The sequence below is a fragment of the Choloepus didactylus genome, chromosome 1 (assembly GCF_015220235.1).
Source record: "Choloepus didactylus isolate mChoDid1 chromosome 1, mChoDid1.pri, whole genome shotgun sequence".
NCBI classification, from domain to species: Eukaryota; Metazoa; Chordata; class Mammalia; order Pilosa; family Megalonychidae; genus Choloepus; species Choloepus didactylus.
The window spans coordinates 13,927,372-13,952,632 of NC_051307.1; the positions used below are offsets into that span (position 1 = coordinate 13,927,372).

At 41.0% G+C, this 25,261-nt stretch overlaps 2 protein-coding genes across 4 annotated transcripts in view; both read right to left on the reverse strand.

The window, feature by feature from the left end:
• The window catches only part of SLC5A3 (solute carrier family 5 member 3), a 31,699-nt gene extending 14,618 nt beyond the window's left edge, over positions 1-17,081 (reverse strand). The window contains exon 1 of the mRNA XM_037832021.1: positions 16,968-17,081. The gene's annotated coding sequence lies outside the window, so the exon portion shown is untranslated. The remainder of the gene's footprint in view (positions 1-16,967) is intronic.
• MRPS6 (mitochondrial ribosomal protein S6) overlaps positions 1-17,320 on the reverse strand; it is a 68,376-nt gene extending 51,056 nt beyond the window's left edge. The window contains exon 1 of one of the 3 annotated variants that reach the window (XM_037832042.1): positions 17,306-17,320. Coding sequence is in view for 1 of the 3 variants with exons in the window: in XM_037832049.1 (XP_037687977.1) it covers positions 16,968-17,012 (45 nt within the window). In the remaining 2 variants the exon portion in view is untranslated. Of the gene's footprint in view, positions 1-16,967; positions 17,162-17,305 lie in introns of those variants that run through there. The other 2 variants (XM_037832049.1, XM_037832033.1) reach the window with 2 other exon arrangements.
• Between the last annotated feature and the right edge of the window lie 7,941 nt (positions 17,321-25,261).

Below are 25,261 nucleotides of genomic sequence, written 5' to 3' on the forward strand. Positions count from 1 at the left end.
CAGAGGAGGCAACTTCTTTCTTGGAAAGTAATGTTTTATTGATAGTTTTGCACAATTTGCACACCATATTGGTCCAGTTTCATGAAACTGTATGAATTAAATTACAACTGAATTAACTGCATCTCTTATAGTATCTAAGGTGACCATATAACTTATCTTCCAAATCAGGAAATTATACTATGACATTTTGGACAATGCAGGACAACTGGTCACCCTCCTATCTAAAAAAAAAAGTCACATGTCATAGAACTAAACAGGGAACAAGGAAAACAAACCCTAAACTCAAGGCTCTGTAAATCATAGTAAATTCAATGAGGCACCTGGGCTACTAACCAAAGGCTAGAGAAATATGGTGACCCTAAAACTGACAATCTATTTAGCTTTGGAGTCAGTATAAAAAACACACTCTCAAGAGACAACCTGAACAGGCCCATCCGAGCACTCGGTCAAGGGTAGGCTTGCCCATTCTCGTTCATACTCTGATCCAATGAAAACATTCATTTTACCAGCTAGCAGTTTAAGGGTTATAGAACACACAGAGATCTCTGAAAACATGATTTTCTGGATTATGAAAATCTTTTCGTAACCTACCAAAAAGAAACAGAAAATATGGCTATACTCAAGGCTTGGTTTTCTCCCCACCTCACCCCCCAAAGAGTGATATACAAAGCTCTCACTACACCACATTTCATACTGTGTAAGTTGAAGGGAAGTGGATGTAGGCACCACCACACATGTGGAGCTGGTAGGGAGTAGCAGAAAGCAGACAAGCTTTTAAAGCCTGGGTTCCAAGCTCTACCACTTCCTCACTGCACAATCTTAACACTTGCCAATTTAACCTCTGTGAGGCTAAACCACCTCACCAGTAAACCAGCAGCTAATGGTTTAAACCTAATGGTTTAACACAGAATAAATAACATACAGAAAGCTTTAAACCTAATGGCTTATATTAGGATTAATGGTTTAATACAGAATAAATAACATATAGAAAGATTATCATACTGCCAAGCACAACTTACATGGATTGGAAGTAATATTATCGGTTCCTCTCAAATTAAACTGTCAACTACATGCCAGGCATTTTAGGAGCATCACAAAAATTTTTACATGGAAAAACTAGCTAAAACAACGTTATTAAATTTGCAGCTCTTTGTCACAAGTTTTAGAGGCCTCAAACCACCTGATCAACTATTAGCTCCTATTTAAATAAATTTCATTCAAATATAATACAAAAAAAATTAGTAGCAACTTACATTCAACTTACAGACTTTTCACAAATGTTGAAACTTTTGTCATCTTAATTCAAGGCCCAGTAAAGCAAACTGCATCAAAGGAATAGACTCATGATGCTTGCTATAAGGTTTATACATACTCATATGCTCAAAACCCCTGCTTACTTTAAAAACGTAGAATAACATGATATTGGTTATTCATAAGTGACGCTTAAATGCAAAACAAGTTTCTGTAATACAACTGGAATGAACTCCAGCCATTTTAAATTACAAGTTGAACTGAAGACAACATTACACATAATTTAAGTAACAGTCCTAAAACATTAAGGAGTTTGTCCTTAAATAACTTTAATAATACATTTCTATCACACCTACAATCTTAGCTGTCCAAGTTTTAAAAAGTATATAAGAACTGTATTTTATGCATAAGTGTTCCATAAACCTACAACTTTTCTAATAAAGAAAACAAAAAAAGGATATAAGCCTATGAAACCCTGATTGGACATGAATGGTTTTGAAACTGTACTGAGTATCTCCAGTTCCTCATGGATCACCACAGGAGTGGAAGAGGAGACAGAATAGCCCAATCAAAACAGCTCTACCTTTATCAGTTTCACTTACGGGGTGTGAGAAGGGATGGCGTCCCCAGTAAGTAAATCATTTCTTCAAATGAAATTTCATTAACCTAGAAACCTTTGTAAGCCACAGAATTTATCATTTCCCCCATATGCATCTCCTCTTTTCTCTAAGAAATATTCATGTTAACCTGCTTTTATCAATATAGAAGGGTGGCTCACTATCTTTTTTTCAAGTCTCAAAGAATTAAGACCTTTTGGGTATGGGTTTGTGAAACAGCCACTGTTTTAACTTATACATGGATGATAACTAGATCATGTATACAGAGACTCCATTCTTACCCAACCTACCCATCACACAAGATGGTTTATTCCATTCATTGTACACATGCCATTTCAAAATGTGTTCCAGGCTTTACCTCGGCAATTATCCATGCTCATGTCACAGTGTGCAGTGATATGCACAGTTGCCTCTTGCATTATGGTTGCTTCCATGTAGTCCAAAGGGCAGATAAGTATGAGCAAGCAGCACTTCCCTTCAGCTCACTCTGTGCACGTTCAAGCATCCTGCTGTCAACTCATGAAGAACCTCTCCTTTCACCTCTCCACCACACCTGCTGAAGAGTCTACATGTTCCCATAGAACTAGAGAAACTTACTTCCGTAAGTAGCATACACAGAGAGCCGGGGCACTATTTGTTACCCTGCACATACTAACCATCTATCCTCACAAAAATCCCAGGAGGTGGGCACAATAGTCATCACCAATTACAAATGAGGAAACTGAGGACGTTTTAGAGGATCACTAAAGGAGTCCAGGAATATCCCCTCTGAAATAAAAATTAAGAATGTATCCTCTTCCAAGAAGATACACACGGAGGAAAAAAAACTAGAAATAAACTCAAGCCAGGAAAAAAAAATCCAGCTAACTGATGCAGAAGGAATAATGGAAATTAGATTTGCAAACCTTGGGTTGGACCTAGGCAATAATTATCATTGTTTGCTAAAATTCTTGGGCAAAAGGTTGATGGGGAACTTTACAAAGGATGGATGAGGCTGGCAATAGCTGCATCCACCAAGGATGAATCGTTTCAAATGTACCTATTCTGTGCCTCCTCAACTGATGCTACACCCAGCACCACCTAAGTACTCCTGCAAAACTAAACAAAAGCTACACTGAATCAAAGTTCCACCTACTACTTTGCAGAAAATACCTAGCACAGAGAAACACTTAAAACTGCAAGAAGTGATCAGCCAAATCCAGAATGTGGGGAATTCAAGAGGACAAATGACTCAGTATCTTCAACAAATAAATGACTTAGGAAAAAAGGGAGGGAAGGTAGGGGAAGCTATTCGAGTCAACAGGTCATCAAATAAATGTAAGCTGGGGGCCTTGTTTGGATTCAGATTCAAGCAACACAACTGTAGAGAGATATTTGAGACAATACAGGGAATTTGAACCTGGTCAGGATATAAGATGTTAAAGAATTGTAGTCAGGTGTTGTAAAAGCACTGTAATTATGTTTTTTCAAAAGCACTTATCCTTTTTCAGAATCATCAATAGATGCTGAAACAAGAAGATTGCTCAACAGTTCAGTCTCAAATTCATCACTCCACAGATTACTTATTACAAAAGGCAAAAAAAGGTACCTTTACAATGCAGCAATCTCATGGATACCCCTTTAACCAACAATTTACATGAACATGAACTCCTGAAAGGGTGCACTGAGAAAGGCACAACATCCAGATAGAATATTCCTGCCAAAAATATCTAACCAGATTCTATCATGAAAAATCAATTAGATAAATCCAAATTGAAGTACATTCTGCAGAACAGTGGGCCTGGACTCTTCAAAGGGCCACTGTCATTAAAGACAAAGGTGTGAGACCTGTTCCTGATCAAAGGAGACTGAACAATAACAAAATACATGGTCCTTGAGTAAATCGTGGATTTAAAAACTAAGGGATAGCAGTGAAATAAGAGAGATAATCTGAATATGAAATGAATATTTGGTGTTATATCAATGTTAAGTTTCGCTGAGTTCAATAATTATATTGTAGTTAGGCAGGCAAATGCCCTATTCCTAATGGTACAGAAAAGATAAAGCAAAAATGGCAAATTTAACTGGTGATCTAGGTGAAAAGGTATTACTGAACAGTTCTTATAAATCTTCCAACAGTTTGAAAATTTAAGAAAAATATACATTACTCATATAAAACAAGAAAGTGGGAGTGGATGGAGATGAAGCAAGATCAGTAAAATACTGATTAATGGTTGGGTTAAGGGTACAATATGAGATTCATTAAGGGATTTACCTTTGGGTATGCTTAAGTCTTTGTGCCTTCTCACTTCTATAAAATGGGAATAAAAACATACACACACACACACCCCTCAAGGCTATTACATCATTAAGGTAAATTACTAGATTAAAAGCCATGTGGGAACAAAATTAAACATTAAACCACTGCCATGTACTGTCAGTTCTTTCAGGAAACTCTTAGAGTCGTCCTATTGAAGAAGAGCCCAGAGAATTGAGTGCCTTCTCTGCCTTCCCTGAACACCCTAAATAAAATGGAACTTGTCCCTTATCCTGGTTTGTTTCTCTTCAGAGCTTTTGCTAGTTTGTCTCCCTTACTAGCATGTAAAGTCCATATTCTCCAAACACAAGGAAGTGCTGGCACATAACAAGAAGTCAAATCAACATGGAATAAATATTTCCTTCAATCTAAAGGGACTTTAACTATACTATCACTATAGCATATACTTTTTGTACAGGTGCAGTGATCAAAAACATGTCTTACTCTGAGACGGCCTTTAGAATACCAGCTTGACTACTTACTGAGCTGTGAGACCATAGGCATCACTCTGCTTCAGATTCTTCATTTGTAACATGGAGATCACACTACCTAACCCATAAAATAGCTGAGGATTTAAGTAGAAACAGAAAATACACACAACCTCTGCTTAAACCAGCTATCAATGCTAAGGTTTAGAGAGGTAAGAGTTTGTGTCAGACATCAGACTAAGTCAACTCTGGTTCACCACCTTCATGTTCTTTCTATTCTCATCCTACTTAGTTTCAATTTTATGTTCCTACAAGAACTGATACCAAAAAGTTTCTCATTTTTCCAGTAACTGAAGCCAGAAAATGTAAACACAAGCTTCTTCTTGGTAGAACAGAAACCCCTAATTCTCCTTGAGACCAAATCATCATCTGGGATGTTTCCTCAGATAGATACTCACTCTTTTGGTTAGAAAATAAAAGAGAAACCTTTTAACCTTCCCTAAGGTTTGAGAATCTAATAGTTTTAGAAGTAAGTAATAAGACTACAAACAAGATACTTTTAACAGTATCTGGAAGGACTGGAATAAATTTTGCCCAAAATGAACATAAGAAATGAACATAAAACAGGGGCACAGTGTTCAGATTACCAAGACAGCAAATGTTTCTCTTGTATTTGAAAGACAGGACAAGTAGACTGGTATAAAAGTTCAGGGAAACAGGATCAGAACTATGTTTCTTGGGTATCAGAGAAGGTAGGAGATCTTGAAATCACAAGTAGTTTCCAATGTTTTCATCCTAATCAGACAATATATTTAATAAAGAAAATAGCATTAGCAAGAATTTTTTCTTCACTTTTAATCTTCTTATACACACAGTGAACTTGCAAAAACTCCTGGCCCTTAGTCCACACGTGCAAACGGCATTCCTTTTCTGGACTCAGTCTGCTGGACCTGATGGAAATTGGATATTTCAGGTGTTCAAGATAGTATACTTCATACAATTGCTTTCTCATGTGACTGCTAACAGAAGAGAAGGCAAGCAGTACATCAGCAAAAGAATGACAAATCAGAACAAGCTACTACTGGGTCATATACTGACTTAATGGTCAACTATTAAAAAAAAAAAAAAAAATCAAAGTACATCTTTCCAGTAACATATGCCAGGTAAAGGCCCTATCCCCAAACTTGGCTTTTCAGTCAGCAACATAAACTCACCTTAAATGTAATTCAAAACAAGTACTGAACAGATGTTTTCTGTTCATGAATCACACATAGAACAACATTTGAACGCAAACAAAATGGGGCAGGTATCTGAGAATTTAACAGATTCTCTACCCTTCTACCAGAAGCAAGGAATGCACATGGGTTCCCATACAAGGATATTCCCCAAAACTGAAATGCATGCACAGCTAAGTCTAATCACAATAAAAGTTTACTCAAACTGGACTACATCCACAGCAATTCGGCTGCACGTGGGTTTCTTCACCTGACATAAAAATTAAAGCATTTAACAGCCTGCATAGGGGTAAAGGAGAACATATTAAAATCTGAAATCTAAACAAAGACAAAATCAGGAATTCTTGATTCTGGGGCAGGGGGAGGATGATACTACAATTAGCATCTAAAAAGCAGGGAAGTGCCAGTTCATGAGCACGGAAGCCTCCAGGTAGAGGTTTTCTTAAGCCTACACTTTTACTTGCAATTCCTTCTCTAAGCTCTCATCTACACCAACCACTACTGAAGTCTTCCCAAACTGGTTAGGGATTCCCTGAACTAGAGAGCTACAGTAAGAGTAAAAATGTCCCAAGTAAGGATGTCCCAAGTAAGGATGATTGGAGGGAAAGGGGGGAGCAAAACAAATCAGTTATACCCTGGGCTGAAAAGTAGGGAAGAACACACTGGATCTGAGTTTTCCGATTTGGAAATTGTTATTATGTATTTGGGATGGGAGGGGTGGAGGTGAGAAAGACACACAGGGAAGACTAATCAAGGTGGTAATAACACGGTTTCTGTTCTACAGAAACACGAAGACTGGTCAGAAATACTGTTATCATCCCCTTGCTCTAAGAGACATTTAGAATTTTTTCATGGTAATACTACACTTCAAGGATCACAGGTAATATAAATTAATTTGAACTTCATAGATACAGCCTGAGAAAAAAAATGTCATTTTCTAGACAAAGCAGTCTCTGCCTGGAAGCAGTATTTCATATCCCCAAGATGTTAGCACAATGGGTGCAAATTAAATTGTACTAACACATGCTTAAAATAAGCTATCATCCAAATAGTCAAAGGAAAAGTAGACTGTGAATAGCAACTTGACAGTTTACACTGTTAAGGCTTCTCCAGGCATTGTGCAACTCTGAAGTCTGTATGTACCCCGTCGCCCAACTGGGCATAAATAATCCAATAGAAATTGATATTACTTTCAAGAATGGAACATGCTTGCCATTTACTGAGTAGCTATTGGTCCCATAATTAACAAGGTGGACTTTGCATGTAAACAGCACTTTCTGAAACCTAAATGCTAAAAGAAGTTCAAAGGAGATCTAAAGCTAATTAAATAAATTAGAAATTACAAAATGGTGGCCATATCTGACCCACAGACTCACTGCATTTGACTCGTGGTGTGTAAATATTTTTAAATTAATTGCCAACATCAGACTGCTGAAAATCTGGATTTCCGGCTGGGGGTGCTCCCCATGGCACTAACCAGCTGGAGTGGAGTCATAAGCTCAGCACACCAGCACTGGCCTTTTGTTACTGTTGTTGTTACTTAGAGCTTGGTAGCCTGGGGAGTTGAAATTACTGATCACTCAGTTCCTGAGAGGCAAGGTTTCATGGCAGTGAGCTATTATGCACACTCTTTTAGCCTCCCCCACCCCCAGCCACAGGCCCCACCCACCCCCTTTCCTCATGAATGGAGACATTCTACACTGTGACAAAGCAATCTAAGGCTGGCCATCAGTCATACTTACCTAGTTTTAGAATACTGGCTAAAAGAATTCAACACACACTCTATTCCTTAGGCAACTTGGTTAATTTAAATAGCTTTTATTAACTCATGAATGCATTTACACATCACATTGCCATCTCCCAAACACAGGCTGAAAATAGTTTTAAGAGTCACCGGCACTAATATTCTTCTTGGTCACAATATTTCTTCACTCATCTGTTAAACACACACACACACACACACACACACACACACACACACTTCCCAGGTCTGTTTCATATGGTGTCCAGTTCCCTACAATTCCCATTATTCAGCTTTATAGTTCTTCGGGGTTAAAATAAGACTCAGGTACAAAAAAGTCACAATAAATTAAGTCTGAAATAAAGCTGGGTTTAAAAAGTGACTGTTAAGTACATATCAAAAAATACTTATTTTCTTGTGAAATGCTTGATTTTGGACTTGCTGGATTCCAGGTACTCCTGGCTTACACCACTAAAAAATCAGTAAGTGCGTTAATGAAATATACACATTCCAGACATATGCTATGATGTAAAATAATGCTGTTTTATGCAAATCTTTATAAAAATCTGTGCCTACAAGTCACGTCACCAGTTAAAAGGGAAAATACAGTTTTATAATACCTTGCTGCACCAAAAATGAAAAATAAAATACTAAGTGAAAATACCATGTAGAAGCAGAAAGTGATTGGACTACCAATTGATTCTATGAAAAGGGGCCATCCAACATTTACTGAATAAATTAAGTTTTTCCCTCACACCAGCAGCCTCAAATCTAAGTAATTCTTTTCTTTAGATTTTCCCCTTAACCTTCTTCACTTTTTCCAGCCTTCTCACCTAAAGACAAAAAGTCTTACTATTAGTTATATAAGGATGGAAGGTAAAGGATAAGAACACAAAGCCCAGATGCAAACAGAGTCCCTGATGAGGAGTTCCAGAGCACACAGGGCAAACCGTTATCTGTGGAATAAATGGCATACAACAATCTGGCAAAGAAGTCAGTCTTCCAAGCTGGTAGAGTTCACAGAATACCTCATATAAACACTCTACATCTCACAGATACAAAAGCTGGGCCTTGTTTGATTCACATGCAAACTATTATGGAGTAGGCCTAATTCAATTATTTACTGAACCAAGTACTATATTCCAGATTTGACTCACTTGGGGATTGTGGCAATTTAAACTTACATGTAAGTTCATATTTTTGGACTGTCTTCAGCAATAAGGTGGAAATAATGGAAAACCTAGGCAGTGATGTTCAGTAACTTGCCTGAGATCAGCGCTATTTACTGACAAATGGAATCCCTACTATCTGCAAGGCGATCTTACCACTTTATGAAAGTCTGTTCAAAGACCCTTGTCCAGTGTAAGTATTACTCCCATTACACAAATGAGGAACTGAGAATCCACAAAGGTCACGTAATTTGTCCAAGATCCCTAGGCAGTGAGTGTCAAGAACCAATAACAGGCCAGTCTATCTCTAAAGCTCTTTCTGGTTTCCCAACACCTGCTTTGTTTGTCTCACCATATGCAACCAGTATCTTCCCTCAGGATCTTGTATTTTCTTATTTATTTAGAAAACAAAAATCAGGAGTGCTAACTGAAGCAGAAGCCTTCGCACCCAAAACAATCATATCCAAAAGTAGTAGTTAAAAAAAAAGGGGTGGGGGTAATTAAAGCTAAGGTTGAAAATCAAAAAAAATCACACATACATACCTTAAATATCTTATTTAAGTTTAACACATAAATAATCATTCATTTGCCAATCTTAATATGGGGTCAGAGGACTTGGAGAATGGGATCGATGATTGAGAGTTCCTTGCTGAGTGAAGTTCATTCTGCTAGATCTAAGCCACATCTACAAATGCAGCATATACAATTTCCAGTTTTAGTTTGTCCAGTTCCAGTTTCATCGAAGTGGAAAGCTTTAAGAAGCCCCTGTGATGCAGTCTACATACAGAATCATTCTGGACTACTGTTACTCTTCTCCCAAACTTTTACAGTTACTTCAGCCACACCTAACTCCACAGCAATAATTTTAGTGACTCACCTTCATCAAGTCTTTCCAAAGCATCCAACTTGGTTTTCATAGGGAAAAAAGCATACACTCATTTCATCATTTTACATGATATTTAATAACAAGATTACCTCTCATAAAATAGTCTTGAAAACCAACACAACTTCTGGTAAGCATACAACTCACCCAGGCTGAGCAAAGTACACTGACTAGAAATCAGCCTACCAGCACACTTGGTCAACATGCTATATATCAAATAACTATTTTAGAGATGAGTCATAAGCCCTACCATGTGTGCGTAGCATGGCAGAGGGCAGAAAGGAAATAGACTTGATCCTCAAAAATTTTAATCTAGCAAAGGAGAAAAGACACATTCATCAATTAACTAGCAAACAAGGTAGAAAGTGTTCCACGTGATCAGAGACAGAAAAACATCATGTAAGTTCCAGGGAAAGTTACAGGTTGTACTCCTTAACAGGACAGGTTCTCAAATATTAGTTTAATGTACTGAGTGAGTTAAAATGAACTTCAGGCAGATTTTCATGAAGTTGATGTGGTAAAGTGGAAAGGGAAGGCATTCCAAGCAGAATAGTAGTATCAAAGAGGCATCAAGGAAAATAAAAGGAAATGGTATTTACAGGGATCTACAGCAGCTCTGTTTACTTGGCAGATGGGATGGATAATGGAAGAAATGGAAAGATGAGGCTAGGAAAATAGGCTGGCAGCAGATCAGAGAAGGCCATGAATGCCACACTTCACTGTGAATGACTTTGAAAAAGAGAGGTGGTGACACAATCAACTAGTATGGGAAGGCACTGAAGTAAACAGAAAGCAATCACTATACAATGCTTTCTAATAAGTTCCTTGTTAAAAATCCATCTCAGTTTAGCTCTTTATCTCAAGTAAAAATCTATTTTTGCACTCCTAAAAGCATATTTACGGGCATTACTATTCTCCCATCAGCAGCTCACTGGAGAGACCAACTAAGAAACTCGGAGAATCCAAGCAAGAAGAATCAGTAGTTCAGTTAGGACAGAGAACAGATTCTACAGGACTAAGATTGCAGGAAGAGAATTGGGTTTGTTCAGCCCCAAGTGACAGAAGATAGAGATGCCATAAACAGAAGTAAATTAGACAAGTTTTCGGGTAGGCAATTCAACGAGTTGTGTACACTGAATTTGTAGTGCCAAAAGGACGTCAGAGATCCTTCGAGAAGAGAATAGGAAATGACAGAGTTGTCAGCCTGTTACAAAAAAAAAGGCAAATCATCCACATTAAGGCCAAAGGTAGAGTATAAAGAATAAGAAGGGAAAAGAGAAATCAAAGAAGAAATGTCTCAGAAAATAGCACCAAAAGAAGTCAGGAGAATGTGCAACCTAAGAAATCATCTCTGTCCATACACTCTAAATCAAAAGTTGGCAAATTTCTTCTGTAAAGGAGCAGACAGTAAATACCAACAAATGAGTATGGCTATGTTCCAATACAACTTTACTTACGAACTCTCAAATGTGAATTTCATATAATTTTTTACATAATAAAATATTATCCTGCTTTTGAATCCTGCCCTCCCCTCAAATATTTAAGAATGTAAAATTCTTTCTTAGCACACAGGCCATACAAAAACAGGCTACAGGTCTGGTTTGGCCTGTGGACCATGGTTTGCCAGCCCCTGCTCTAAGTTACAAGCAATAGACAAGAGGACTGGATGTACCTGTCCTTTTCCAAACTTCTTGAGGATCGTTTTTCCTTTACATTACTTGATTACTTACCAGACATCTACCTGCCGATTCCTCAAATTTGATTTACTTAAATAAGGGTTAACTACATGTGTTGATATGATCCCTGTTGGTTAAGAATATCGCCTTCCACTAAAGAAGTGTCCTTATCTTGAACAGATAAAATCCTAAGAATAATGGAAATCAACTCTAACATAAAGCCAGTAACTTTGTGTACTAGGGGAAGTATGATAGTTAAATAAATAAATTGCAACAGCTTTTTATACAGAGTGAGTAAACACACTGCAATTTTTCATCATGCCCTCTCCATCCTTCCTTCCACCTTGATGTTAATGTTTCTTAATTCCAGGTTTCTTTTAGACATACCTCTACCACAAACACAGCCAAGGCAATAGATGAAAAACAGTACTTTAGAATTTGTCCCTCTGACTGCTGTCAAACTCTTTGACTTCTTTAAAGTGATTTTATAGCCTAAAAGGTGAGAAGATTCAATAGCACTATGCATATACAAATACTAGATACAACCTCAATTTCAAAGACCTATAAACATCAGTATTGAATGTGAGTCATAAATAACCATTAGAAAAAAAAAAATTAGTGCAGCATGTCAACTTGTGACAGGCAGTCTTCATACATACAAACCAGTCTGCTGAGGAAGGACTCCTGACCCCCAAGCCACTCCTTGTACTTAGCTGTAGCTCAGGGGCAGGATCCAACTCCTTCTTCAGTCACTTACTGCTGCGGCAAAACGCTGTAACCCAAGAAAACTTTAATACCAAATGAAAGTATAACATTGCCCACAAGGCGCAAAGTCCTCTGCTATTGGATACCTATTTTAAATTGTCTGGCTTAGAGCTCACAAAACACAAAGAGCAATTATGAAAGATACAAAATAAGCTGTATAAGGAGGGCCTATGAGGAGGGAAAGAAAGGACTTTGTCATCTGACAGCCTGAACAAGGATGTTTCCATTTTAACTAAGGTCTCCTAGTACTTGAGAGCAGAAATTTCACTGTTTCCTAGTTATTAAAGGTTGCCAAGCTAACCAACTACAAGGGCCTAGGGTTGGCCAGTCCCATACATAAGCCATTCATTAGCATGCTAGTACTTCCAAAGGTGGCTAATATGCAGACATTTTCTAGGTATTATTTTCAGAAGATCCTAACTTGGATACAACTCTAGAACAAACACTTGTGCCAGGTTTTCTCATCAAAAAGGGTGAGTGAAGAAAAACAGAAGAAAGACTTCACCACACCATCAGAAAACCTGCTCTTTGCTTCATGGCAACTGGATTACCTGTTTTATACTTCTAAGGTTATAAAACCCAGGTAATAAATTAAGCTCAGATTACATTATAAAACGATTTACCCACAAAGAACTATCTCAAAAAAATTGTCTTTAAAATCTAAAATATAATCTGCTTTTCAGTAACATTAAAAACAATAAAATGGGGGGCACTAAACATACAAATAGCAGCATTTCAATCTCTTTGAGACAAAGAACTTAAGGCTTGCAAAGTAGCTTTATTCCTACTAAAAAATATGTACAAGTAGATATAAATTAATGCTGTTTTATTGTACACACATGTACTCAGACATTATCTAAACCATTAACCTTTAGATCTTCTTGTAAAATTCCGGAGTAAAGATGAGATTTCAGGGGGAAAAAATGTATACATTTTCCCAGGGCTTTCACAACTCTTAAATATGCCAACCATCATCATCTTCTGAGCACACAGAATAAGACAAGATAAGTAAACTGTTCTTAAATTAAATAACTAAATTTAAGTGTGTTGCAAACTTTTTTTCTCAAAATTTCCTTTCCCACACCCACCTCAAGTGTAAAAATTGTATACAAAGTTCACAAAGCTTTTGCTATGCTTTTCTACACAGTACATGGCTTAATCACTTGTGTGTTGGCAATTCGGTCGTTTACCAAACTGCAATTAAACACCATTCATTCAGTATCTGTGCCTTCTTTAAAGTCTAATTTCAAAATGAAATCAAAGGGTGTGAGTCATTTTTCAGACTCTGGGTGTTAAAAAATCAGCTGCAGACCTCACCCACCAAATGCATCTATTTGCCCCCTTCTACCTATTTGCAGGGAGGCAGGGTGGAGGTGCAGAGAACTCACCCTCTCACAGGCTATTCATTCAGTTTCTTTTTCGTTTGTTACAAAAGATCTTCCATGAGACTGCCCAGAAATTTGTAGCCAGTGGCCTTTTCTCTGCAGCTACGTCCTTCCACATTGCAGTCTTTGGATACTGTCTTCCACAACTGAATAGAACTCTTCTGGTGCTCTCAGGCTAAGCTATTAACAAGACTTTCATCTTTTCTTATTCTATAAGCAACTACCCTTTCCAATGGTCTCAATTACCACCTTTAAGGCCAGGTTTCACAATTTCCATTAGTTTACTACATATTTCAGAATTTAACCATACTTTCACCGACATGCTAAATTAAAAGTAGGGAGAAAACAGAAACAACCTTTTTTTGTATATACCCAGAATTAAATAAAACTCAAGCTAAACAGTAACTGCAAATAAATTTCTTGGGAGCAAAGGTGTCTACACTCATAAATGCAATCAGCAGGTTAGCAAACTCTAACTGCATATCCCACGCTCTAAAATCTGACTCAGCTGGGACTCCCTAAAGTGATTTTGCTACAAGGCAGTGGGTTTCCAGTAGGGAGATGCTCAGTACAGCATCCACATTTTAAATTTAAAGCTCTGTATGCTCTATTTTAAGGAGGTGAGTTAGGGGTCAAAGGAAATCAAACAAGGGGGATGATTGGGGAGTCTCCAAAGAGACTAGGAATGCTGCTCAGACTTAATTAGGCTACCACAGAGAAGAAACTGATAGGAAAACAGCAAGAAATCCCCACTTCCACATCTCCTGGAAGATCTGTTTCTTTAACACAACACGTCTCTTTAAAATATCCTCAATTCCCAACACAAATAACTTTGGAGGGGAAGAGAGGAAATAGTCCACCACATTAAACAGGTTCACTGTAAGATGTGTTTGTTTCAGAATCAAGAAGATATGCACATGCAACTTAGACTTGAGTTAGGATAGCCTTTGTGCAGTAGAACCATAAACTGCTTCAGAATAAAGGTTTTCCAGGGCCTGTTAAAGGTAAGCAAGCTCATACTGGCATTTTACATTAAAATAACCTAGGGTCAACTTTTCCATTCATTTTCCCCACAGTTATTGATCCTATTTTGGAATCCAATTTTCCTAAATTGATAGCAAGCAAAGATGTCCAAAACCAGGAAGTCTGTATTTGTTGTACATTGACAACCTCCTCAAAGATAAATTTTTACACCAAAGGGGGGGAAAAAGTTAATCTTAATTTAGGTCAAGGAACTCAACATAACTTCCCCTTTGCTACAATGTTCTACCTATTTCTATGGGGCCTCTTCCTTCTCCCCGAGGAAAGAGTTCACCTTGATTACGTGCTTTCTAAGGCTTTTCCCTTGCTATCTCGCCAGGATTTCAAAGATGGTATTGAACTATTACACCTATGTGAACTAGATTAAAAAACATATGCTCAACACCCAAAGACTGCCAATCCTGGTTGTCACAGGATATGGAAAAAATAAATAAAAAATACAGGTATCATGGTAATGGAAATACATTTAACCAATATACTTGCAGCCACGTTAACCAGTGTACTTGGCAGCTATGCCAAAGACAAAGATGAGTGTGGTGTTTCCATTTCAAAGTTTTATGGAATGAGCAAACACTATGCCTATAGGGTGACCTCTTAAAGCCCTACAACAAGAAAAAATAAAAATAAATAAATTCAGTTACCACATTTTCCAGGCTCTATAATGGCTCCTAAAAAGCACAGGTTTAAAGGAGGTCTTAACAACCCTTTTTAGGTTCCAAAGAATTGGGGTAGCTGGTGGTGGATACCTGAAACTATCAAACTACAACCCAGAACCCATGAATCTCGAAGACAGTTGTATAAAAATGTAGCTTATGAGGGGTGACAATGGGATTGGGAAAGCTATAAGGACCACACTCCACTTTGTCTAGTTTATGGATGGATGAGTAGAAAAATAGGGGAAGGAAACAAAGGTACCCAGTGTTCTTTTTTACTTCAATTGCTCTTTTTCACTCTAATTATTATTCTTGTTATTTTTGTGTGTGTGCTAATGAAGGTGTCAGGGATTGATTTAGGTGATGAATGTACAACTATGTAATGGTACTGTAAACAATCGAAAGTACGATTTGTTTTGTATGACTGCGTGGTATGTGAATATACCTCAATAAAATGAAGATAAAAAAATTAAAAAAAAATTTATGGTGATAAAAAAATAAAAAAAAAAATGAAGGAGGTCTTAAACAATTTTCACCTAATCAAAAATGCTCTTTTTAATAATGTACTTTTCCCTTTCTTGTTCCTATCCCATTAAAGCAGCTTATTTCGATGAGAAGGAGAGGGAGATATGCTCAAAAGGCTAAACAATACAATCTAAACTTCTCCCAAACTCCGGGAGCAGAAGCTCGGGGCGCAGTGGCATGCCGGCCAGACTCAACCTGATCAGGAGGCGCTGGCGTCCTGTCCCAGTTTATAGTTAGCAAGGCACGTAATGGACCTTTCCCTCAATTTCCTAAAGCTGCCTGATAATTTTTTCAATGGATCCCAGATCAAGATCCCAGGCTTAAGTTGAATCAAACTTGGTAACAGTTACTGATTCAAACATAAAATGCGTCCATACCTCTAGCACCAAAGTTCAGACACAGAACAGTAATTTTTATTATACCTGCAAAAAGGAAAAAAAAAAAAAAAAAGGAAAAAGAAAGCATACACCACACTACTTTACCGAATTCAAGGAAGAATGGGCTTGAGGAGGGCCTGACCCAGAACAAGGACGAAGAGCTGCGTCCGGGCCGCGGGCCCCTGTCCTTGGCCACACCATCACCAGGGTCGCTTAGCATTCCTCGGAACCTGAAATTCCCCACCTCAAGATCAACCAAAAGCAGGGTTGGGAGGGGGAGACGCAAGACGCTTCTTCCGAAGGCGCAAGAGAGGCCACAACTCGGATGAATGAAACTGTGCTAAGGACGCCCGGAGCAGGATTTTCGCTGAAGTCAGAAAAAGAGAAGTCAAAGATATTTTTTGTTTGTTTGTTTAACGTCAGAGCGATTATTAGCGACCGTGGTACAAACGACTGCACAGACATCCTTTGGAGGAACGCTTTATTGAGGGCGGACGGTTCCGGGGCAGCCGGCTGGCCGAGAGCCGAGGCGGGCGGCGGCGAAGGCGATGCCGGCGGTGCCGGGGACCAGGCAGCTTCACGACGGGCGAGAGCGGGTCCGGGACCCCAGCCGGTGCCGGGCTGGGAGCTCGCGCGTGTCCTCCGCCCCGCCGCGAACCTTCCAGGGCCTCTCCCGCGGGCCGGGGCCGCCCCGCCCCCCCGCCGGCCGCGTGCGAGGCACACCCTCCCGCGCCCGCGCACCCGCGCGCAGGCACACCCCCGCCCCTCGGGCGCCCCTCGGCGCGGACGCCCGCCCACACGCCCCCTGCGCCCAGGCCCGGGGTTCCGCGCGGCCCAGGAGCACGGGAGAGGCGGCGGCGCGCGCGGCCTAACGGCTGCGGGGACACCCGCGCGGGAAGGCGGGCTCTGAGGGAAGGTCACTTACCCGCTGCATGGCTTTCAGGATCAAAGCCAGCTCGTAGCGGGGCATACCCGAACGCGCGGTTTAGGAGCGAGTAGGCTCCTGCGGACCCAGGGACGCCGGGGACGCCGGGGACGCAGAGGGCCAGACGATTTGCTGGGTTAGAATGCTCCCGGGCGGCAAATGCAAGCTCCGGCCGCGCGAGCCGGGCTTAAAGGCTCTGGCAGCTGCGCAGACGGCGGCGCCACGCCCCCTCGGCAAGCCACGCCCCCGCCGCGCAGCGGCCTCGGAGCGCCCGCCCCGCTCCTTAAGGTGGCTTCGCCACGCCCCCTCCACAGCCCGTTCCTCCGCGGAGGCACTACCCGCTGATAGGGGCCCGTGGGTGGGCGGCTGCGGTGTTCTCTTGGCGCCGCGAGCTCCACGGGGAGCGGCGTGGAGACGTCGCACGCCCCCGCCCCCTTCTGCTATCTACGACTCTAGAACTTTCTATGCCTCCCGTATCCTCAGTGTGTGCGCCGAGGTGCGGTCCGGCCCGCGTGCACGCGCGTCCCTTCGCTGATGGTCTCCCGGGCGCCGAGACCCTCTCGGCCGCCGCGCTCTTCGGGACAGGGTCGCGGTTGGGCCGGGGACTCGCCCCACCCCCGGCGGCGCTCTGGCGTCCCAGGACGTGCCGCTGCAGGCTGCGCCCTCCGTCGCGCCCCGCGCTCGCGGGCGGCCCGCCCCTTGTGCTTTCTACCCAAAGCCCCGCGCGGCCCCCGGCTCGCCGATTGCGTGACCTTGGGCGGGTTTCTCTTGCGGAAAGCGGAGCTGGGAACCCGCACTTACTTCTCAGGGCCGTTGTGCGTTTTGAGCGAGTTAATGCGCGAAGCTGCTGAGGAGGATCCGTGCCACATGCATTTATTTGCTGGTGTGTGCTCCCGGCCTGGCCCACGTGTGGTTGCCATGGGCAGGTTAATACTCCGGCTCAAACCAATATTCTTTACAGTCGTGTTTAGCGTTCATTAGGGGGTGAGCTGAGTACGTGGACGGCCGTTTTAGCAGCCGTCTGGGATCCTGAGCGTGCCCAGAGGAAGAGGGGTCTCATCCTGACCTCCCCGACCCCCCAAATGTGCCCTCTCCTTCCAGTCCCTGGTCCGAGTTGTTGTTAAAGGCCGTCTTCTCCATCTCTACTGCCTTAGAGATTTGAGTCCCTGGCAACTGCCTCCCTTTGCTTGCCCCATTAAAAGGGTCTGTAAGTGATCTCACTTTACACTTTAAAGGGCTTTAATAGAGGCAGCCCTCAGTATGTACCAAGCTCAGGCTTTTTTCATGAGTCTCTTAAAAGTCTCACAGCAGTCTCGTTGAGGCAAACGCTGTTACGATCCCCACTTGAAGATTAGCCCAAGGTCACACAGATAGTAAGTAATACAGACAAAATTTGGACCCAGACTACGTGAGGGCAGAGCCCTACACTTCTGGCCTCCGGTTCTAGTATCACACAGATCAAGATAATGAGATTATTCAGTGAATTACCCATGTATTCCACATAAAGAATAGAGCGTCCCACGGTCACTCATCCAGAGAACAGTCCACATCTGCTTCCCATTCCCCACCCAAAATAAACTTGAAGAGGATAGTTAGAACGTAGCTCCTCTGTGATATCTGGGTTTTAACACTTTGTAGTCTTGGAATTTTGGCCACAGGTCGTGTTCTTCCAAAGAGAAACCACGCAGGTATGAATCCAAAGTAGTGGTGAATGTCTACTAATTTCTCCTTTGTTTTAAGTAGCATATGACTTTTAAAAATAAGGAAACCAGGGATTCCTGGGCTTCAGAGGTGAGTTCTTGGTTTTCAAACATGGTCCCTACTTTAATTGTCCCGCCTGTTGTCAACCACGTGCCCCAATTTGGGAATGAGAAGATATGGACCCGGAGGTAATATGCCAAGCCAAAGACCACGGCAAGACCGTGAGCTGACGTCAACATTGGGCATTTCCTCTTGGAAGCTCCATGTTTTTCCCCTAAAGCCCAGGGACAAGTGAGGTCTGGCATCTTCCTCCCTATAACAAGAGTTATAAGGAAATTAGCCTGATTGCATAATGCCTAACTCAGAGTCAACATCCCCAAGCCCTTCTGATCTGGTGGTTTTGCCCACCGGCTCATTCCATTTCTTCTTAATGGGAGGGCAGCTATTCTAATTTTCTCCTTCAATCTTTTTAGAAACCGCATCATGAGAATGCTGGTGGCTTCCTAAAAAAAAGTAAAAATAAAATTTTTTAAAAATTTCTTAAAATCATGAGGCATGTGGCTGTCAATTTCGTGTCAAAAATTTTATCTTTATACTACATATAGTCAGCATTTAGTTATAAAACATTACTGCAGTATTTAATGTACTAATTAAAAACTTATAATCTATAACTCTGCAATCTCCAAGACATTTAATATGGTCTATGCTTATGAATTGATTAACTAGAAATCTTTATTAATTCTCAAGTCATGGTTTTTTTGTTTTTTGTTGTGTGTTTTTTGTTTTCATTTTTGTTTTTGAGCTGGGGGTGAGATGCAGATAGATTGGAAAAGAAAATAAGGAAAATAAGAACAGACATTAAAATCCAATCTTTTTCAAAAAAGGAACTTCAGGGTATGCCTGACCTTTTTATTTTATATTATTGCGTAATGAAACTTGAACTTGATCCCATGCAAGATCTTTTATTCTCAGAGCTAGCTATTATTTTTATTATCGAATCTAACAGGTATTGAGCACTCACTGTGTGCCAGGCACTGTTCTAAGTGCTTTGCATGTTATTAACATTTAATTCTCGCCACAAAGACAGGTTATTATCAGCTCCCTATTTGACATGAAGAAAATGAGACTTAGAGATGCTCCATAACCCGCTCCAAATTGTAGAGAACCCAGAGCCTGCACACTTAACCCCAACGCCACCCTGTGCCTCAGTATGTTTCCCAGCCAGCCAAAGGGAGCATGGTTAGCTTGCAGCTATCAGTCGATCAACAAACTTTCATTGAGGCCCTGCTATGTGAGTCTCCCTCTCCCAGCACCCAGATAACTGGTACTCCCTAGAACACCCAAACTCCCTCTGCACAGGTTTCTTCCTTCTGCGCTCAAACATATATAGGACTCTCCAAGCTGGAAAACAAAAGAAGGTTATCTTGACCCTGTTGCCCTCTCAACTTGTCATTCATCTCTCTCTTGTTTCATAGCCACATTTCTCCACCTGCTCAACCTGACTACACTTCCCTCCAGGCTGTAGCAGGGACCCCTGTGCAGCCTTCACCCTTCATTCTTTGGGGCTCCCCTCTGACTCCTTTGTCCCCTTTTCTGGTTCCTTTTGGTGGCTGTTTTCCAAAGCAAGGAAGAGCCTAGCAGCAAGGATTTAAGACAGGACCTCCGGTAACCTAAGTCCCTGTCACCGGATGCTTTGGCGTTTAGCTCTAGAGAACTTTGCTCTTGTCTGTTAAGTTCCCTGTCTATGGTTCCAGTAGGAAGTGTGGAAAGTGTATAAAATGAGCAATCTCCCTGTCTGTAGGTAAGGCATCTGATAAAGAAACAAGGTAAATTATTTATTTCAGGCCATAAGCCCAGGGCTGGCACAACTCACAGGAAAAAAACCTTTGTTTACCTGTATTCTCATCCTGCAGGCGTGCTATGGGTTGTGATGCCAGTTTTACTGTTGCTAATGAATACACACACAGTGAACGGCTGTCCTCTTGTATTCTAAAGGGTGAGTTCTAAATATCGCTGGGAAGGAGTAAGATAAACCAAAACATCATTTTGCTTATGTAACCTTGCATCCCTCAGGGAAAGAAGAAATATGAATGTTTTCCACTAATGGAGAAAATAATCCTACACTAGCAACAAGTCATCTTTTAAGCCATCAGTCATTACTCTCATCAGTCTATCATCTTTTTCCTGATGAAAATGAACCTCCATTGCTGGAAAGAGCTCTCTCTCCACCTTTCCCATTTCCCTTCCCTAAGACATACTAGCTGCTTCCAGGACCTGGGTCTGTAAAACCCCATTTCTCTGCCAGACAGCTCGAGACATATCTTGGTTCCTCAGTCAATAACCCAGACCTGAATCACAACATTTCAAACTTATTTTGTTTTTTAGATGTGTTACCAGTGAGTCCACTGGGTGTTCCTAAGTCTCTTACCCACCTCTCCCACCATTTCAGCGCCATTTGGCCATGCTGATCTGCCTCTGATTCTTTTTTCTTCTGGGTAAGCCTCTCCGTACTTCGTAGACTGCTTTTTACCTGTCTAATTCCATCAGCTTGCACCTGCTTGTGGGTTGTATTCCTTGCAGAATGAAATACTGTGTGGTGCATCTATATTCTGAAATCAGACATTTGAGGGGCACTTGAAACATTTTCTCTACTTTTTGATCCATCAGGTTCCCAATTTTTTTTTTTTTTTGATTTTCTAATTTTGATCAACTGGGATCAAATTTGGACTCCATTGAGCTATATATATATATATGTATATATATATAAAGCAAAGCAAAGCTTGGCCAAATGTAATGTAATTGGGTGTGATGTACTTTCTCCTCTACTGCATCCTCCCCTGCAAAAACATATATATAGATACAATATATAAAAAAATAAATATCATATATACATGATGTTTATAGAAGATGCTCTTCTGAGCCACAATATCTTTTTTTTCCAGCAAGAAATGCTTAATATATAGTTTTAACTCTAGGACTTTAGAAAGACAAAATACTTCCTACATCTCCACTTATGAAGGAGTTCATTTTTTTTCTAACATGACTGTAAACGGACCCCAGTAGCCATTCGCGGGCCCCCAAGTGTTCTGAATGTTAAATATCAGAAATATCGGAGGTATTCAACAGCTTTATGTTCTTTCTCCACCAGTGCAAAATCCAGAACGCACGCGAACGGGTTTCAGATTCAGTAAAAGAAACAAAGGCCCTAAACGCAGGAGGATTTCGGGCAGTGAATCCCCGCGGCAGGGGTCTGCTGGGGACAGGGCTTCCCGGGCGAGGAGCCGGGGTGGGGGTGGGGGGACCCGGCAAAATAAACTTGGGGGTGGGGGAAGCAGGGACCCGGAGCGAGGCCAGAGGGGTGGGCGGGGCCAGGTGAGGCCTTCTCCGCACGTGGAGGCGTTGAAAGGCGCCAGTGGATTCTAGGGGCGCAAGTGTGCGTGCGGGGGCGGGGCTCGGAGGACGCCGTGGCCGGCCAAAGGGGTGCAGGTGGAAGGTGGGGGCCAGCGCAGGTTGAAAGGAGTGTTGGGGGGTGGAATCCCTAGGCCCTAGGATTGCAGACTGACCAGCGAGGGGCAGCTAGCGAGGTTTCCTGTGTTTCCTCTCCAAGAAACTTTCAGGGCTTAACTTTCCTTTGTACTGGGCAAGCCCATATTCGGTAATATAAGGCTTATATTACAATTCAATTTATTACTATTTTTCTCTTTGGATGTTTCATCTTTGTAGTAAGATTATCATCTTCTGATGGGCCGAGGTGTTATTTTTACTGCTCTAAATAGTCTATATTTAGAGCTTTATGGGGGTAGTCCCAAAGCCTGCACAGGGTCCCCCTAATGATCTGGCTGCCCAGGAGTGTTGAGAGGTGGGAATCACAGTGCCACTAGATGACACTTCCTGGTGAAAAGGTAAACATGCACATGTCCTCGAAGCCCAGTCCTCTGTGAGAACGTCCCACCCCTTGTCAGCACTCTGTGAGAATGTCCCACCCCTTGTCATGGGGTCTGAGGCCACCTGGTCCTATTGACTCCCGAAGAGGCGAATGGTCTCCTTACAATGAGGCAGGGAGGAAAAGATTAGAGATTTAGTAAAACAAGCAAAGCCCAGAGGTGCTAGATTACACCCTGTAGTTCTGCAGCTCACTTGCTTCAGGGTCAGGTTTGCCTTAAACTTCACTGGCCTCTCCTTTTACTAAGGAGGAAGATGATAGGTAGTTAAATGCATGTAGGACACCGCGGGGAGTCCCACAGAGAACAGTTTCAAGAAATAAATGATCAAAATCAAAAGCTTCTGTGCCTCAAAAAACTTTGTCAAAAAAGTGAAGAGGCAGCCAACTCACTGGGAGAAAATATTTGGAAACCATATATCTGATAAAAGACTGATATCCTGCATATATATAAAGAAATCCTACAACTCAACAACAATAATACAAATAGCCCAATTACAAAATGGGCAAAAGATATGAAAAGGTATTTTTCTGATGAGGAAATACAAATGGCTAAAAAAAAACACATGAAAAAATGTTTGTCTTCACTAGCTATTAGGGAAATGCAAATCAAAACCACGAGATACCATCTCACACCAGTAAGAATGGCTGCCGTTAAACAAACAGGAAACAATAAATGCTGGAGAGGGTGTGGAGAAATTGGAACTCTTATCCATTGCTAATGGGAATGTATAATGGTGCAGACAGTGTGGAAGGCAGTTTGGTGGTTTTTCAGAAAACTAGATATTGAATTACCCTACAGTCCAGCAATTCCACTTCTCGGTATATACCCAGAATATCTGAAAGCAGTGACACGAACAAACATTTGTACTCCGATATTCACAAGAGCATTGTTCACAATTGCCAACAGTTGGAAATAATCCAAGTTTCCTTCAACAGATGAGTGGATAAACAAAATATGGCATATACATATGATGGAATACTATGCAGCAGTAAGAAAGAATAAGGTCCTGAAACATATGGCAACATGGATGAACCTTGAAGATAAAATGCTGAGTGAAATAAATCAGACACAAAAGGAGAGCTATTGTATATTACCACATCTATGAACTATGAACTCCCTGAACAATGCAAAATCAATGTCTTACATTGTAGAATATTGGGGACCTAGTGATACACAGAAGCTAGCGAGGGGGAATGATAATCTAATATGTTCATATATGTTAATGATGGTTAATTCAAAGGTATGGGAATGGATAGGGGTGGCAATTGTTAATGGGATTATAAGCATCAGGGCTGTATTGAAGGTGAATAGGAAGGGGTTTCTCACAGATCAGCACCACAAATATAGATAGGTGCTTGCATGATATATTTCTAAGGTATGACACTAGCACAAAGAATTGACAACCGAATGGTAGATGGGAAAAATCTACCATTTGCATACTAGGTACTATAATTAATAGGAATACCATACCAGTACCACACAAATACTAGGGACAAATAATTAAGGGCTGACAAGAGCTACGAGGTGTTTTGAGTCATGAGAATTATTTAAAATGGAGAGTGATGAGGATTGTACAACTAAGTGGTGATAATATGAGATATGGATGGATTATTGTGGACATAACATATGCTATGTGAACTTAGGAGCCCCCTACTTTGTAAGTCAAGCCCTCAATCTTAAGGCTTGCTCTGGTGAAACTCATGATTGTAAAGGAGAGGCTAAATCCACCTATAATTGTGCCTGGGAATCACCTCCAGAGAACCTCTTTTTTAACTCAAATGTGAACTTTCTTTTTCTCAGCCTAATTCTGCAAATAAATTCATCACCCTCCTCCTGACATGGGAGAGGACCCCCAAGATGAATGAATCTCCCTGGTGACATCGGACACAGATTCCAGGAATGAGCCTAGCCCTGGCATCAAGGGATTGAGAATGCCTTTTTGACCAAAAGGGAGCAAAGAAAGGCAACAAAATAAGGTTCCAGTGACTAAGAGAATTCAAATAGAGCCAAGAGGTGGTGCTGGAGGTTACTCCTATGCAAGCTTCACCTAGATATGTCAAACGGCCACAGTATGATAAGCCCAAGTCAACAGTAGTCCTGAAAACCCTAAAGAATACACAGATCCCTTTCTGAGACTCTATAAAAGTTTCACTCACTAAGTTTATTCTTCGGAAACTTAAATCCTTCAGAGAACTCCTATGCCAGCTAAGTCCCAAAACCCAGAAGCAATAGCCTCTTCAAAAACATCAACCAGATATGTTCCCTTTTCTCAAAAAGTCAACACCCCTTTTCAACATGAAAAGGTTAGTGTGGTCACTGCCTAGACATCCCTGAAGATCAGGAAGGTGATAAACTAGAGGAAGGGGTGGCAACAAACAAGATGAAATTTGAAGGAGGATTATGAATACTGAATTTCTATATAATTTTCTTTCTCTTGGCTGCTAGGGTATTAGAATAGCTAGAAGGAAAAAAATGAAATGGTAGAACTGTAATTCATAGCATGCTTTGAAATTTGTTCTATAGCTATGTGTTAAATTGTAATTTGAAAGTTATCATCTTTTGGTATATATGTTATATTTCACAATAAGGAAATAACTGAAACTATAGTACTGTAAATCATAACATTTTTGGAAATTTTATATATAACTA